The sequence below is a fragment of the Protomyctophum bolini genome (assembly GCF_963924005.1).
Source record: "Protomyctophum bolini genome assembly, chromosome: 15".
Taxonomy (NCBI): Eukaryota; Metazoa; Chordata; class Actinopteri; order Myctophiformes; family Myctophidae; genus Protomyctophum; species Protomyctophum bolini.
The window spans coordinates 26278571-26296648 of record NC_137876.1 but is presented as its reverse complement, the minus strand read 5'-3'; the positions used below and the strand labels follow the sequence as shown (position 1 = coordinate 26296648).

The following is an 18078-nucleotide window of genomic DNA, read 5'->3' as shown; positions in this document are numbered from 1 at the left end:
CCTTTCTTTTTTTTTTTTTTTTACTTTTTTTTTTATTCTTTTCTTTTTTTGAGAGTAAACAGGTTCTCTCGGGCATCACAGTACAATATAATTGTTACAACACACAAGAAAATCAAGGGATAAAATAAATAATATATATACATACATACATACAGTAAATGAAATGCCTACATATTATGCCCTCATTAGTATGTCTTCACACAGGTTTAGTCTCACATAAATTCCTTTCTCACACATATACTTCCAAAGGTCATTCATCAAATATCCATTACTGTGTATAGTATCCGTTTCTACCAGTATTTGTATGATTTTTTTAATTATTGGTTTTCTCTATCAAATATCAATTTACTTATCTTAATTGGGTTCTGTAGTCCGTCAACATTGAGTCTAATCCTCGTCTCATTATAACCTGTGCTATCCTATGATGTACAAATATTGTCATTGTGAACCCAAGGCAGCTTTAACGTCTCATCATTATATACATTAATATAAAGCTTTGAATTAAGAAATAAAAACATATAAACAAAGACAGGACTTCCAGCTCGAGGTTTCTTTCATAAAGCAATACCTCATGAGTGGAAAGGTAATCCCCTGGGTCACAGGAGGCCCTTCCAACACTAACTGTCTGCTAAAAAAGCAGAAACTAGTGTACAGTGATATGACATCTGTCGAGCCCCAGCTTGGCCTCCCAGACAGCAGGTCTGTATTAACATTGAATATCTGAGTATAAAACAACCTATCAGACAGGTATTTACTAGTATTCAGTCCAGTATATGTCCAAACAAAGGTAGTATTATGAAAATAAAATATATAAAAAAAAAGGTGAACATTTTTCAGGTCTTATATCCTATTCTGAGATCAAAGATACCTCCCATTGCTTCACCGTTGTAGATTAATCAGCTTTATGGGTTACGGTGATGTCATCTGGTGGTGGTGGGGGAGTTGCGTTACGCTATAGTACCTTTCTGTTTAGCTATGTCACTTATTGGAGCCAGTAGCCACACGCAGGCGACAGAATATCTATTGTATACAGATTCATAATAACTGTTACTCAAACATGTTTGCATGTTCACTCACTCACTGCAGCAGATAAAAATAAGAGTACAGGCTCTGATAAAATAATTCAAGATCTTATGAACCAGGAAGATTTAGCTATTCAAACACACATTTTCTGCATTTACAGTACAATACAAATACAGTACAATACAAAACGTTTTTTTTTTTCACAGAATGCCCCCCACATTTAAAATGCTGTAAATGCTATTTTATGAATTTATTTACTTTACATTTTGCCAAACTTTGGTGTCATGAAATAAATACAATTTATATTAATTTTAGGCTATAAATAGATTTTTATTCATTTAGTATTAATCTTATTGTTGTTCATTATATGACTGCATGCTGATGTGTCTGTCTGAATGCAATTGTAATGTCTTAGCAAGAGAATTAAATTAGTCTCATATTGTTTCAAAGGCCGAGTCATGAGTTTAGTAGACCCTCTGTGTAGCTAAACTGCTTTTATGAAAGAAAGAAAGTATTGCTAGTTTGACCACTTGAAATAGCTATAGCCTATGCTACCCTTTTGTGTTTCTTTTTAAATAACTAAACGACAATAGGTTATAGGCCTACAAGCTGCCACTGTTGCAGGGCGACTGTGAGCTTTAGTAGCATCAGCATTATAGTCGGTATGCTTCAAGTTCAACATTGAACATTCTATTAAACTTTTTCAATCCAGACTGTCCATAAAAGCCCCAGACAGACTTCAATTTACCATTTGAAATCAATATAAAATCATGAATTAATTCGAATTCGATGACCGATCAATGCAACCTCCAAAATCTCAACAACGCACTCACCTGTTCAACTTCTGAGCATAGAGATGAATCTATACTGCTATGCAAATTAATGGCGCGCACGAGGCAAGCCACCGCCGTCTCATCGCGCATGCGTACACCGTTTATATTGTAAGGAGTTTCAATATAAAACGTATTAACGTGTAGTCGTGTACACTCACAAAACAAATAAAGCACAAATAAAACGTAGCCTACCTGCAGAACTGAAACTAAAATAAACAAACTTCAATCCAAACACTAAACTGAAAAACGACATAAAAACGAATCAAGAATGATCGACCCCCCTCTCCATTGAGTACAATGGACATCTTGAGGTTTTTTTTAGCCACACGCAGGGGACAATATCTATGGTATACAGATTCATAATGGTTATTACTGAAACATGTTTGCATGTTCACTCACTGCAGCAGATACAAATAAGAGTACAGGCTCTGATAAAATAATTCAAGATCTTATGAACCAGGAAGATTTAGCTATTCAAACACATTTTCATTTTTAAAGTCAACTTAAACACTACACATTACACAGGACAAACAGCAGTTTATACAATCTATTTTAACATTTGTTAAGTTGGTCACGTGCCAAAAGCGGTGGACAGAAACTGGTCGACAGAAACTGCTGTTGCCCCACAGGGGCAGAAACAAGGCCTTTTAACCAGGCTACTTACACACACTACAACTCGCTTACAATTCGCAAACCTGGCAACACTGCTCTGTGTTCTCATAGGCCCACCAGGCCCGCCCCCACACTACCTTTCACACTCTCACAATCAGCCATCTTGCTTTTTAGGGCTCTCGCAGGATAACAGACAGAAGGAAGGGGAGAAATTATTGGCTCACTATTTTGCTTATCACTTCTAAATCCCTGTATTTACAAAATAAAACACTCAGCGAATCCCTTAGTTAAATCAACATTGTTCATTGTCACTACTTGGATTGTGCCGAAATATTTACATTACACGTATAGCTTTTGCTATTTTCGCCTGCCAGCCAATGCCGACTACACACGCCTGCACACACACACACACACACACACACACACACACACACACACACACACACACACACACACACACAGGAATGGCTATACGGCGGCGAGACAGCAGTGCAGAGTTATAATTTTCAGTTTCATTAAATAACTGTCTTTCTCAGCGTGCGCACATGCGCACACAACATTATTCAAGTGAAATGCGTAACGCCAATATTGGGCTCAACTACGTTCACTTAATGGGGCCAGTCCTTCACAGTGACACACGCGTTAGATGAACCACGCGACCGGGATGGTTTCTACCCCTCAATGTCGTGCATTTGCTGCGCCCTTCTAATGCTGCGCCACGCCTACTCTATACTGGTCCATGCGACTCGAACAGCGTCAGCAGCAGGCTAGCAGCAGCTCCGAGCCTCCGTCAGAAAGGCTGCCCACACCACTGCACAGCCCCACACCCAAATGAATCGAATGAATGAATAAGGCGCTTATATCGCTTTTGCTCAGTGGATGGGACATTTACATTAAAAGCAATCGGATGGACGCGTGGATAACGGCATGGTTGTGTGCAATCGGGAAAGCTTCCATAATCCATATAGCTTCCATGCTAGCTGCTTCAGACACAGGGGAGGGGAGGGAGAAATAGTGCGAAATAGCGCTTATGCAACAATTACCCTTAAAACAAACACCTCAACTCGATGTCATTGTGAATAAGAATTTCGAGCGAAAAAAAGTGTGCGTGTGTGTGTGTGTGTGTGTGGGGGGGGGGGGGGGGTGTGTGTGTCGCGTCGCCCTCCAGCTGCAATTGCGAGTGTGCGCTGTGTGCAGGGCACACTACTGAGTTTAAAAACACAGCTGAAACATGAAGTGGAGTCTGTCCAACGACGTCGAGTCTGTGGGGGCTATATGAAGAATTAAATAGCCCCTTTTAGCCCCCATGAGGATTTTCGTGGACATTTTATATTAACATTACAGATTTTCTGGGAATTATTGACACTCTGTGACTCTGTCACAGACTGCATACTAGCGTATTTACACATGCTCTGGAATTCCGCCGGCTGTTCAGAGGTGTTAAAAGTACTCAAATGCTAATCGGGTTTCTTTTGTTTTCACCTAGCCAGGTATTATATGCCTACAGTACAGTGCCCATAGGCGGCGGGTGTGTAAGGCAGCAACACTGACACTTTCAGCGGAGTGACTCGAGAAAAGACCCATATCGTCCAAAATAGGCTAATCAGTCGTTGTCTGTGTATAGGCTAATTCATTGGTAAAAGTATGCTAAATAACTCAATTTTAGACCATTTGGGAAATAAATAAATCCGCGGCGGAAAGTACAATGTGCATGCACACAATATGTAAATAAATAAATGTATTTTCTTGCATAAACACAAAGAGCTGTTTCCATAACTGCACAAATTATTGCACATAACATGAGTAGCTGTTATAATAACATAACATAACATGAGTAGCTCTTTGCCTGCCTGCCTGTCTGTCTGTCCATGAGTAGTTATTTGTCTGTCTGTCAATGAGTAGCTGTCTTACTGTCTGCCTGTCTATGAGTAGCTGTCTGCCTGCCTGTCTATGAGTAGCTGTCTGCCTGCCTGCCTGTCTGTCCAATTGTCCATGAGTAGCTGTCTGTCTGCCTGTCTGAGTAGCTGTCTGCCTGCCTGCCTAATTGTCCATGAGTAGCTGTCTGTCTGCCTGTCTATGAGTAGCTGTCTGCCTGCCTGCCTGCCTAATTGTCCATGAGTAGCTGTCTGTCTGCCTGTCTATGAGTAGCTGTCTGCCTTCCTGCCTGTCCAATTGTCCATGAGTAGCTGTCTGTCTGTCTATGAGTAGCTGTCTGTCTGCCTGCCTGCCTGTCCAATTGTCCATGAGTAGCTGTCTGTCTGTCTATGAGTAGCTGTCTGCCTTCCTGCCTGTCCAATTGTCCATGAGTAGCTGTCTGTCTGTCTATGAGTAGCTGTCTGCCTTCATGCCTGCCTGTCCAATTGTCCATGAGTAGCTGTCTGTCTGCCTGTCTATGAGTAGCTGTCTGCCTGCCTGCCTGTCCAATTCTCCATGAGTAGCTGTCTGTCTGCCTGTCTATGAGTAGCTGTCTGCCTGCCTGCCTGTCCAATTCTCCATGAGTAGCTGTCTGTCTGCCTGTCTATGAGTAGCTGTCTGCCTGCCTGTCCAATTCTCCATGAGTAGCTGTCTGTCTGCCTGTCTATGAGTAGCTGTCTGACTGCCTGCCTGTCCAATTATCCATGAGTAGCTGTCTGTCTGCCTGTCTATGAGTAGCTGTCTGCCTGCCTGCCAGCCAGCAAGTTGGTTAACAGAAAATAAATTGTTATGGCTGAGTAAAATAAAATACAATAAACACAATTTGCCTGAAAATAGATTACCCAGCTATGACCTTTTTCATGAAAAAAATGTAGTAGTGATATGGCTGACTGAGTAAAATAAAACAATCTACCTGAAAATAGATAGCTATAAGTGAAGAACTATTAATGGCAGCTGGGTTTCATCATTCAAATAAAATAGAATTCTGTCCGTTTAGCTATAAAATTATGTCAGGGAATAGGGATACACAGTATATGTCTTTCATTTGCATTGCATCTCCCCCCCCCCCCCCCCCCCCCCGCCCCAAACTTTTATTTTCGTTCGAGTAATAGTACAACTCTAATAGTATTACTTATAATAATGTAATTAAAGATAACTTCATTCAGATTTATTTATTTTTATTTCATTTTCCAGATTTTTTTTTTCTTTTTTTTAGATTTTCATTGGTGGGCCAGTCATAATGGTCCCGCGGGCCTGATGTGGCCCGCGGGCCTGAGGTTGAGTATCACTGCTGTAGCCTACCCAAAGTACCAGTGAAAACATCAACTTATTTTTTTCCACCGCTGTGGGGGGGGGGCCTGCGGGGAGGCGGGGCTGCGGGTAGCCCCCATGAGGATCATCAGAACTATTCGGTTCTGAGTCTGTCAACTCCCGCAATTTCCTTCTTCCCATATTGCGCTGCAACGACACTAGGATTGAGCCCCCGAAGGGGGGCGAAATTCTAGTACTAGACAAATGTAAACAGGGTTACCTAGGCCTATCTGCCAGAACAAAATAGAGTAGCCTATACTGTGGAACAATAAATAGCCTATGGATGTCCTATAGCTTGGCTATTATACAAATGGATACTTACAAATATGTTTGTTCATTATAAGTGAAAGAAAAACACATTAATACAATGCCTGCAACACACAATTAAAACAGGTGTAGGCTGAAGCCTTAACGTATTGTGCCTATTACTTAACATTTTACTATCATCAAGTAAGAAAATACAACAAGTTGTATTTATTTGCACAATACAAAATAGTACAAAAAGGTAACATCATTAAAAGAGAAAATAAATAAGTGCAGGTGAGAAAAGAACCCCATAAAGGGCTTATAGGCCTACATGGTTCTCACCTAAGATAATAAACAAATTAAAAATCAAAGTAACAAAGTAAATAATCAAACATAAGGTATGACAAACAAATACACTCGTGTGCAATTTAATGTGTGGATGCATGAGTGTGTGTGTGCAAGTGTATGCATGTCTGTATGCAGAGAACAAGGGCAAAGCTACATTAGACACACACACACACACACACAAAAACTCCACCAAAACCGATTGATGGACGTCACTCAGCTTGTTTTATTCGTACTTTTCTTACTAAGTATCATAATTCATATTCTATCCAAAAATGGAGCATTGAAACTGAACACAAAACAAAAAGTATCAAGATCTATACATCTCTTTATTATCAGGCATCATGTTTAACACTTGTGCATTCCTATAGTCAAAAAACAATATTTTATACTTTAAATGATTACTCCTGGTGGGAAAGGGAACGAAACCTTCATTGGTTAAGTAAGTTTGTACAGTTTGACAGGTCCATTTGTACACTATTACAAGTTACAAATAGATATGAACACTGGGTATTTTACTGTGCCTCTAAATTAAGTGGGCAGCTATTGAGCACTTGGAGAACAGCGTCTTTCTTAAGGACACTTTTGACACATTGACGGGAGAATCTGGGTTGAAACAGTGTTTTACCGCAAAATGTTATATAGGGTGCCCTGTTTCTCTGCACTGTGTGACTGACAATTTGAATGTTACTGTAGCATACACAGAATATACTTGACAATAAATTATGAATACCATGTAACCATCTGCTTACACAGCTCGATTATAATCAGGCATGTTTTTATTTCATGCAAACATAATATAATGCATTACTGTTCAAAGGTGAATGTCCCACAGAAATCAATGACCTACTGAATTCTGTATTTTCACATTGTGACTCAGTTTTGCACTGGATCAGTAAACTAAGGATTTGCTGAAAATGCTCAATGTCGACCCTGTGGTATCACAGAATTCCATAGGTCACCAGTTTCTGTTTGACATCTAAAATTCCAGTAGGTGTGTGAGTGGCTCTAAGGAGGTCAGGGCGATCTCCTGTTTCTGACCATAGGTCCCATGTTCTACGGTGATCCCCAACGCCGATGTGGACGCATGCTTCTCGACAATGTTCTTGCAGGCAGAGACCAGCTTGGCGTACAGCTGAGCACCCCACCACATCGCACATGCCCTGTTGTACTCGAGACGCTTCCTCTTGAAGAGGTGCTGCTCTCCGACCAGCGAGTCCTGTGGAATCAGCAGAACGCTGCCCGGGAGTTCTAGAACAGAAGACGGACGCTTCAAGGTGTTCCGGAACAACTTGGCTCTCATCAGAGTGTTGGCTGTTGGATGGAATATGATTTGACTTGTTAAGTACTTGTTTAGTGCTACTGGTATTCATTTACTTTACCTAATTACCTGTATCCAATCAATGAAATACAACTAGGTAATTTCTAGGTCATCATAATTTAGCAAGTTAGTCATGAAGTATACAGTCTTGAGTCTTGGAAGAAAAATAAAATCTTACCCATCTCTTTAACAATGTCCTCTGTGGCTCCGTGGAAGAAACACACATAGACCACCATTCCCTCCTGAATCTGAGGACAAAGAGTATGGAAGAACATTAAGGCCGTGGAGAGGACACAGAAGTTGTGATGGACATGACTCAAGTTTGGTGCTCCCATCGAGATTACAAACAGATTCTGAATAGACAGACTGACGGATGGCTAGACAGAGAAACACCAACCACATCAAATTCCCTGAGTTGAACATTGAAGTTTTAGTGATTGTGTACCTCTGACCACTGAGCCTCTGATCCATCCACAGCTGGTTTCACCTTCACTCTTGCCTGAGTACAGTGCTGCACCATCGCCCTGGCCTGCAGTATCTTAACTGGCCTCAGAGGCTCTAGGTCAACCGGTTGGTCTCTACAGAGACAAATGGACAGACACACAGAGAGGTTTTATTTACGGAACTATTTACTATTGAACAACTTTCAACATGGCTGCAGGTGAAAATAGTCTTTTTTACAAAATAGCACAATACAATATCAGCTATTTTTGAGCAATTATGAACTCATTGAAGGCTAAGTACTGATTTGACTTCTTTTAAAAAGGGGCTTAAATTGATAACATGATTTAAGACGAATCTTACAACTCTTGTTGTAAAAAAATAGAACAAATCTATGGTGGCCTGTTCGGAACTATTGCTACTGCCGTTTAGCGGTGGATGAGTGAATAGGGCTCAAGTGATCTCCCTGAATTCAAATGTGTACAATTATACAAACGAAAGATATCGTACATTAGTACAATAGCTAAGGAATTTTGTTGGCTGTGGCTGTAGTCCGTGGGTCTCTGTAGAGTGTAGACTATAGCAGCAAGGAATGTGTGAAATATGAGAATATTGTATAAGAGAAAAGCACAGTGGAATTTATAAATTAATTATATGATAATTAAAATATAACAAATATAGTCTTATATAGTGGCTGGTAACAAAATAATAGAGTAATGTTAGTTAGCTAGCTGATTTGTTGTCATTACATATTACCATACATATCAGAGTGATGGACTCACATTGAATGCCTCTTGCCATATCAAATTACCCGACCTAGTAAATTCACCAACTGTTACACACCTATTCTCCTCGGTTTTTAGCCTGTTGATGGTTTCTGTCCAGACAGACTTGGAGACGGTCCACGGTTTGGTTTTCTGGGACCCAGCTGATTCCAACACAGGACCAGACTTATTTCTCTTGGCTGGTAACTTTGTCTCTGGTCCTTTCCTCTTCTTGGCCTGGGCCCCCCTGCTGACCTGGGTCTTTGTTTGTTTTGCTTTTGTGGTCTGGAGCTTGGCTTTTTGGGTGCTGGCTTTCGCTTTAGATGCGCCATTTCTCTTCTTTTGTGGTAGCGTTTGAGAGCTGCGTTTTGGGGTTGACTGTGGCAGGGATCTTGGCGTCAATTCAGTTTTGAAGACCAGTTTGGGTTGAGGTTGGATCTGGGCAGGGCTTTGATCCTGAGTTTCAGTCACGCTCACCTCTGTTTGGACCTCAGGTTGTGGCTGGGGGTCCATCTCATACTGGGTTTGAGGATGGGTTATGAAGTGGAACTGGAGCGGTTGCTGGTCAGGGGCGTCGCTCTGGTCCTGAGCCTGAACTTCAGACTCACTTGTCATCTCTTCGACTTCGCTCGGGTCAGCTTGTGTCTGTATTTGAGTCTGGGAAATGATCTCGAAGTGGACCGGGCTCTGGGGCTCGGTGCCGCTTTGACTCTCAGACTCGTTCTCCTCTGTCTGGATTTGGGGCTGTGAGGGGCTGACAGGCTGCGTGGAGACTCTTCGAACCACCCAGATCAGGGACGGGGAAGGCGGTGCTTCGGTCTCGTCGGAGCAGTTGATGGTTGTGAGTTGGATGTCGGGTGTTTCTGTCTGGGAGTGAGGGGTGATGGTGGCGTCTTTGGACTGGGAAGGGGTAGAGCTTGGTGGTTGAGCCTGCATGGAAGGAAGAGTTTCTTGTGCGGATGTGATGGAAATTTCAGGTTGGGAGGGGGAGGGCTTAGGGATATGTCCTGAAGTTTTCTCAGTCTGTTGGAGATAATAATACTTAGTTTGACATAGTTTTCAATTTGTGCAGAGGTACAGTTTACAATGATTGTTAAACGGATAACACAAAAAGCCCTAGGGGCTTGTGTGTGTGTGTGTAGACTAGAAGGAGCAGAGAAACTGACAAACCATTCTGCTCTTCGATTGGTGCTTTCTGACATCCTCCTCTTCTTCTTCCTCCACCTCATCATCGTCTTCTTCATAACTACCTTCTTCATCATCATCATCATCATCGTCGTCGTCGTCGTCATCATCATAGTCACTGTCCAGATGAAGAGAAATGGATTTTTGCATACTTGATTCAATTCATTAAGCTTCATAAGCTCTATATTCATTGACCAGTCCCCCAGAGGTGTGTACTGTGTACTAGGCCTCCTCCTCTTTTCCCTCTACACCAAATATCTTAGCCGAAAATAAACAATCTACAAGAGCTTGTAGATCTGCTATATTTGTAGAATGTTTGCCCCCCCAAGTGGTTAATAACTAGAATAAATACACATTCCCTCTCTGCCATACCTGGCAAGGGAGGCAGAGATCTGTGGGGAACCCAAACTCTGTTTGGGGTCTTGTTGTTGAGGTTCCATCTTCTTGCACTTTTTAGAAGAACATTGAGAACAGTGGTCGATCCAGCGGACCACATCTGGTCTCATTGTCTTCCAGAAACACCTGAAAAAACATTAATGATATAGTATTTGAACTGTGTGGAAAAATTGTAAGTGAAACAATCATATTCAGAACTGGGCTAACTGAAAGACAGTAAGCATAACTGAAGTTATACCGGTAGGTATGTTTACAGGAATGCACTTGCACCAAAGCATTGCAAAAACAAAAAAGGACAATAATCATGCCCAACAAATATTGCTGGTTGACCCAAGAGGCATACAATTATATATAGCAACATAATTTATTTTATTTAAAATTTGAATACGAATTTGAACGTTTTTCAGAAAGCCTTAGGTTAGGTTTTAAAAGGCGTTTTTTTTGGCCTCAGGTCTTCATGGGTTAATCAGTCAGTGTTACCTCTCGTTGAGCAGGCGGATGCATTTATCAAGGTCAAGGTGGTTTAGTTCATCATGGTAACTAACCAGCGCCATCTCCACCTCCTCTCTGTTCCTCAGAACCCGACGAATTCGATTTCCTCGAACAATATGCAGCTCATCATCTGGATGCAGGAACAACACATTATCACACTGCAGAAAAATAACTCAATCATCTGGTCTGTCCAACAAAGGAAAACAGCAGTTACAAGATATGACTAGTTTAAATGTTTTATATCAAGACGAGTTAAACGCACCCAGCAATGCTACACAAATTGATTCTGATTCTAAATGCCTAAATATATATTTTTACAGTATCTGGTTGGACCACCAGGGTGCACCACACTGGTAATTCTTGGCTACATTCCATTCCATTTTCTTTGTACCTTTGATGATAAAGCTCTTGGCGAATCTTCGCAAGGTGTTTTTTTCCACACCGTTCAGTCCTGGAGGGTAGTGCCCTCTACGAAGGTAACGCTCCACCGCATCATACTTAGCAAAGAATATCTGCTCAAATAACACAGGAAATTAAGGCAACAAAATATCATTTTCTGTAGATATGCTTTAGCTGATAGATAGCTTCTCCACGGCAGATGATTAACGGGATTAAACCCTGTTTACTACTAAACAACGGGTCAGTACCTGGTCTTGGGTCGTGACTGCTTCCAGTGGAGCTGGCTGGGTTGGGGTGATTCTGGCTTGGTTCTGCAGGAGCATGGTTACAGTCATTTTGGATAGAACTCAAGTTCCTGAGGTGTAATAATTTACTACCAGCACTTGATAAGAAACAAACATCTTGATAGATTCAACGTTTTCCAATATGGAGCCAAAAGCTTCAGGCTAGGTGAAGAATGGAGATATGTCCTCTCCCGCTTCATGCCATAGTAATATCTATTTGCAGTGCAGACCTCCTCCCTCCCTTACGGTATGTTGTCTGGTGCACCGGCATTTGGTGGAATTTGGTGCCTTGCGAGTGAAGTAAGAACAGTTCTGACTTGAGTGGCTTATGAATAATTTATGAATGTGACTTTCACAAAGTCACATTCTGTGGGTTTGAATCTGCATCATCTTCCCCTTTACCTACTAGTCTACAGTCTCTCTCCAACATGAAATGAATACAAAACCTAAATATACAAATCATAATCGGGTGTTGTCTCCTCACCACAGGGTCACTGTAGATGAACAGTGAGGGAACAGTATCCGGGTGGAGGCGAACCTCTCCCTCGCTGCGGTCGAAGCAGTCTTCTGTGAAATGAGATGAACACACAGAGGACCAGAGACTAGGGTGCCAGTGTGGTCGACCCAGGTTCCTCAGCCAGCGAGTCAACAGAGGTGGGTTGTCAACCGGAAACCTACAAATAAAGCACAGGTCAGGGACGCCCTTTATGTTAAGCTAGCTAGCTTCGCTCCTACTACAGTTAGTTTTCCTAGATTACCAGGATCCCTAGTACTGCTGTTCTCCTATCCACCCAGGACTCCTGGTACTACTGGTTTCTATCCTAAAACTGCTGTCTTTCTATCCTACCAGGTACTCAAACTAAGCATTTACCATGAATTACATTATTATATTGTATTATTATACAATGACAATAATAATATTGTCGAAATCTATTCGATAGATGAATCACAAAATTAAATAATTCGGGTGGAAACTAAACTGTTACTTTTGCGGATTCAAATCTAGATCTACAAGCTCATTCGAGCTTGCAAATCTGCTACTTTTGATACTTTTGTGTGACACTGTAGTAAAATCAAGTAGGGCGTTAATTAAAAACACAAAAGCTTAAAATATGGAGATAAGATGTTTCTGCCCGACAGCAACACATTCATTGTTTTTGTGATGAGGATGATGATGATGATGTCCCATACTTGTGGAAGGTCATGCCCAGTCCTCTCTCTATGGGTCCAGAGTAGTTGGTACAGTTGTAGACGCTACATCTGAAGCGTCTCTTCTTGGGTCTGTTGATGCAGGTGTCGCAGGTGGAGATCCAGGTGGCCAGGTCGCGGCTCAGTGTGGCCCAGTAGAACTGCTTCACGATGGACCGCTGACACATACCCTGACCACGGTGACCCTGGTTGTCATGGAAATGACGCATGACTGCTATTACCTAGAAGACAAAGAAATTATACAATGGGTGGGTTTGTTGGATTGTTTTTCTTCACGTGCATTTTTATTACCTATTGTTATTTTTGTATTCTTTGGAAAGCGGTTTGTAACTGATGAGATCACCATTTAGCATTATCACCATAATCAATCTTTCAAGGAACATAACACACAACACTTTATGCATGGTGTTGCTGCATAGAGAACACATGCTCAGTAGTAAACTGTAGGATTATACCTCATCTCTGCTGCGTAGGACTTTAACTGGAGGGGTGACCTTTGTGTACATCAACACTCCGTCTGAAAGACACAGTAGATCAATTAACTGTCATTTTAAACTAGCTCTTTAATTAATCTTGCATTAGGGATAGATAGATTTCTAAGCGTTTCAGTGCTAACTGTCATCAGGTCAGTCATTGAACATCGACAACAATGAGCATGCGTGCGTGTTTTCTTACTGATCACACCAAAGCGCCTCGAAGCTCTTCTGAGGATAAATGTATGACCCTTTGTTTGCTGAGGTAAGATTCCGTGTTTAAGATACCTGTGAAGTGACAACATGATAATTAAAAATGGATTTGTACTTAATGTTTTTGCCCCTTCTGGTCAAATAACATGTTGAGGATAGCTGTATTTTCATGAACTTGCTTCCCCAACGAGATTTATTTTTGGTTTGAAAAGGTCAAGGTCACAATGACGGGCGGTGCTGGTTCATTAAAAGGAGAGAGTTTGACTAGATGTTGCTAATACTCGATCTACTGTCGCCAAGAGATGGATAACATTTGGGTGGAAACTGGAAAGGTTCATGGTCAATAACCGATCATAGCATAGTAGAATTGATATCAGCATTTTGTGCACTTGTGTACCTCTCTACGTTGTCGTACATAACGAAGCATGGTTCAGAGGTCTTCCTCAAGCCAATCTGCTGCCCCAACTGCAGTGTTCTGTTGTTCTCTGGAGGAGGGAAGGCATACTGGTGTTCTGGAAGATCCATTCTGGGTTGAGGGGCTTCTGTGGTTTCTATGGTTTCTGCAGCATCCGAGGCAGCAATGAGTTCCTCCAGGGAGGAGATCTGGAGGGAGTCCTCCTCTGCAGCGATGGGCAGCTAGAAACAAACAACACAGACCAATATGGACTAATAGCAGCAGGTAACTAACACATTATCAATTAAATCCTGCTACATGCATACTGGGGGAGGCAGACTATTTTGGGTAGCATAATTATTTGTTTCTGGTTTTGAAAAGAGACTATTGTCTGTATTCATACTAGCTACAAACCACACAAAACACAGAGTAACCTGTCCGACTCCTAACAGGTACTGTACTGTATGTACCTCATCCTCCTGTAAAGTGGCAGCCACGATGGTTGGAACTGCGTCTGGTTTCAGAGTCACTTGACCCTCGGTGTCGACCAGAAAACAGGAAGTGTCAAAGTGTTTGGCACAGAGACAGGACAGAGTCCGCAAGGAGCCTTTGTCTCTCTGAGCCACAGAGAGCCATTTGTCCCGCAGCTCTGGGTCTTTGGGAAACCTGTTAAAGAGGCACACAGACAGAATAGGAACGCAAATTAACTGAATCTGAAGTGGAGGGTAACGAATTCTGAACGAGAAAAGCTGAAAAACAGATTCAGAATATACTTTTGTTATGTAAGGAAGAAGAGCTTAAGTGTCAAAAACACATTTCTAAAATGGTTAATAATAAATCCTTGATTCTGGTTGGCTGGTTTCTGATTAGACCACGTACTAAATGAGACTATAATCTACACCTTAAATCAGTTCTCGCAAGACAATGCCAAAGTATTTTGGGGGGTCCCCAGCCCAAGAGTTTGAGAACCCCTCCTTGGTGTACCTGTAAAAGGTGACAGATTCAGGGTTGTTCCAGCTGTTGCTGTCACAGCAGTATGCTAGACACTGCTGTCTGTGAGGTCCGACTGTCTTATGTAGCTGAGCCCTCACTCGACACTGGGGACACTTCATCAGCCAGCCCTTCACCGCCTCTGTGACACTACTCCAGAAGTACAGAGACTGGAGAGGAAACGACAGTCATTTACAACATATAACTTACAATGGCACTCTTTTATTTGCCAATAAAATGAGAGAAGTGGGTAAAGTACCTGAACCAAGAAAGACACCTCAGACCAATTGTCTTTTACACAAATGTCATCAAAATTATGATAACAATAATCGTATTAACATGAAATGTTATTATTTGTCATTGTCTACAGCTAATTATAATGGTAATTATTAGTATATTAATGAACATCACCAATATCTGTTTGACCATCTTCTGTAGGCCGGCGTGGTCGTTGTCTTCGTGGTAACGTGTCAGGATCTCAATCATCTCCTCTTCACTCCGGACCACTTTCAGGAGACGACCTTTAAATGACTTCCACAGACGCTTATCTGACAGACAGACAGACAGAAATATGTCAGGGCATTTCAATGCAAATTCATTCCAACTATGTAGCTCACACACTTTAAAATAAGCTAACGTATAAATCTTTATAATTTTCCACAGATTTTAATATCAAAAGTTGGTGCTATGCCTACATAATAACTTCCTCCACTACAATACATCAAATACAAAAACTGCAATAATTCACCCCTTATTTTTAACCTCTACCTGAAATCTTTTCACTGAAATATCTACAAGCTTGTATAGGTCTGCTATTTTCGCCGAATGTCCGCCTATTACGACATGCCCAGAAAAGGAACAAGATATAGGGTTAGTGTGGTTTCATTTTCATAACACACCTTTATAAATGAACTGTTTGCTGGCTCTCTTGACGACATGCCTGGACGCCTTTGTATCAACCTCTGGAGGGAAGGTTCCTGTGCGGACATACTGCTCTACCCGATCCAGGAAGTCAAAACCTGGCATCTAGACATATGCCAGGGAAGACAGATTAATATTAATAGAGCAAGAGGGCCAGAGAGATGTGCCGAAAACAATGGTGCAAACAAAGGTGCAAATAATACTAATAGTAATTCACGGACTTTTCCAATGCCAAGGACCCCCAAATAGCATAATGTTTCTAGTTGATTTTTTTTTAATTTCCCTGTCCATTCCACTAACCCAAGTCCCTGGGCTGGCATTGCCCATGTGACGTAAGCACAATTAACATTCAATACATTGACAATAGGCTATAATATAATAAGTGACACATATGTATCACATTATGCATCTGATACATAATCTATCGTATTATGATAGATTATTTTGGTATCAGATAGATTATGTTGGTATCAGATACACAATGAAAATTACAGTCTAGTACAGTAGTTTTCAACCCTTTTCATATCAGGGTCCATTATGTATTTGTCATTTGAGCCAGACCACTGTTGTCGTCGGATTGGATTCCATTCCATGCTGTAGTAATGCAGATGTTTAACAATAATTTGACTTTTGGTTACTCTCCATCATTTAGCTAGGGACCATCTGGAACCCCCTCAATGTCCACTGGTGGTCCCCGGACCACTGGTTGAAAACCACAGCTCTAGTATGTATAAGTCTAGTAAATATAAAGGATCAACAAATACAGATAAAGATTTAAATATCCTGCTTTCCGCGCGTGACAGAACTCTCGACGAGATATCGTGATTCATGACCGTGATTTCAACTGGTAATCATAATACAACATTATATTTACATACCGTATGACATACATAGGCCTACCATTTCAAAGCATTAAGATAAAAATAAACAAATAGATGGGTCAAATGACATTTTTTTAAGATAATCCCTATAGTATCGTACATTTAGCAGGAATCAGGATTGGCAAATAGGACAGCAAAAAAACTATATTAAAATCACAATCTTTTTAATATTAACCAACAGATTTCTTTCATAAACGAGCAAAGCAAACACAAAACGTTTGTTACGCTGTCTTGAACGGATAAAGTGGCTATACCACCTTAAACCTAAATAACGTTAGACCGTCGGGAGACAAAAACTGGTGCAACACCAATGGCATTTGTTTACCAACCACTCAGTCGCTAACGTCGTCATTCAAAGGAGATTTTGTTCAGAATCTACAAACCTTGCAAATAGTCAGTTGTTCCGTATGTTAATTTGAATATTATTCAACCTAATCAATGAATACGATAACTAATTGATACCTAAAAGGAACGTCGCGGTTATAACAAAAGTTGTGTGAAAGCTGTTGTAAGCCTAACCCCAACGACTTCCGGTGCTGTCTTTCAGCGTTTTGGGAAACAGCAGAGCACCACTAGGTGGTGTGGAGGTAGTAATAACAGCCTATTCATTTATGGGATATATTGGGAGGATTGAGTTGCTGTTATAAATTATTCCACCTTGTTTGTCAATAATAAAGACAAACATGGTTGGGTGTGGGCTTAGCCCCGAATCGATCGATACATGACTGTTTTATTAGCTAGGTGTTGGCTGCTCAGAGTCAGACATTAAAGGACCACTTCACCACTTTTCAATTATTATCGTGACTATAGGACTAGAAAACCTGCCGTTTCTATTAGCTTGGATTCCTCATTGATTATGTCACTGTTGGACGTGTTTCTGCCCACAGCCCTCCTATGTTGAGACACTGACTGAGTGGAAAATGGTGCCATTTTATCACGATTATTATAGTGAGGACCTATTTAATATATGAAGATAGTTTGAAAAGTGGTGAAGTGGTCCTTTAACAACTACTGAAGCATACATTGATGCTTGTTTGGGTTCTTTCCTCTGGTTTAAGTCGGTGTAATGAAGTAATTTCCAACATTTATCATAGTGGAGATACCTAATTTGCATGATGTCTGTCTGTCTGTCTGTCTGTCTGACACACACACACACACACACACGCACACACGCACACACACACACACACACACACACACACACACACACACACACACACACACACACACACACACACACACACACACACACACACACACACACAGCACAGCACAGAGTAAAGGTATGGTATCAGTAGTACTGTACTATAATACTAGTAGTAGTAGTCTGTGTCGCCCCCCCGTGGCGGACGGCGCTCCCTGCAGCCTCTCAGCTCTCCGTTTGGTTTTTCATGACGGGGATTTCCTGGGCGGAAGTACCCAAAGGGGGCT

The 18078-nt window shown here is 41.4% G+C and overlaps 1 protein-coding gene across 2 annotated transcripts; it reads right to left on the bottom strand.

Annotated features, from left to right (window-relative positions):
- Nucleotides 1-6369: 6369 nt before the first annotated feature.
- On the bottom strand, nt 6370-17161 carry LOC308328989 (uncharacterized protein). Of its 2 annotated transcripts, none has more exons than XM_080783134.1 (19): nt 17031-17161; nt 15745-15871; nt 15257-15393; nt 14840-15015; nt 14326-14521; nt 13859-14097; nt 13451-13536; nt 13231-13292; nt 12758-12996; nt 12051-12240; nt 11531-11593; nt 11275-11395; nt 10872-11013; nt 10368-10517; nt 9981-10113; nt 8890-9833; nt 8051-8183; nt 7784-7853; nt 6370-7598 (listed from the first exon to the last, which is right to left on the bottom strand). In XM_080783134.1, exons 2-19 carry the CDS (start codon nt 15869-15871, stop codon nt 7264-7266), a joined length of 3543 nt encoding a protein of 1180 aa, XP_080639260.1. In that variant the 5' UTR covers nt 17031-17161; the 3' UTR covers nt 6370-7263. The 2 variants fall into 2 exon arrangements, with proteins under 2 accessions (XP_080639260.1, XP_080639259.1); XM_080783133.1 differs by having other exon boundaries at nt 9981-10117; nt 10369-10517.
- Nucleotides 17162-18078: the final 917 nt, after the last annotated feature.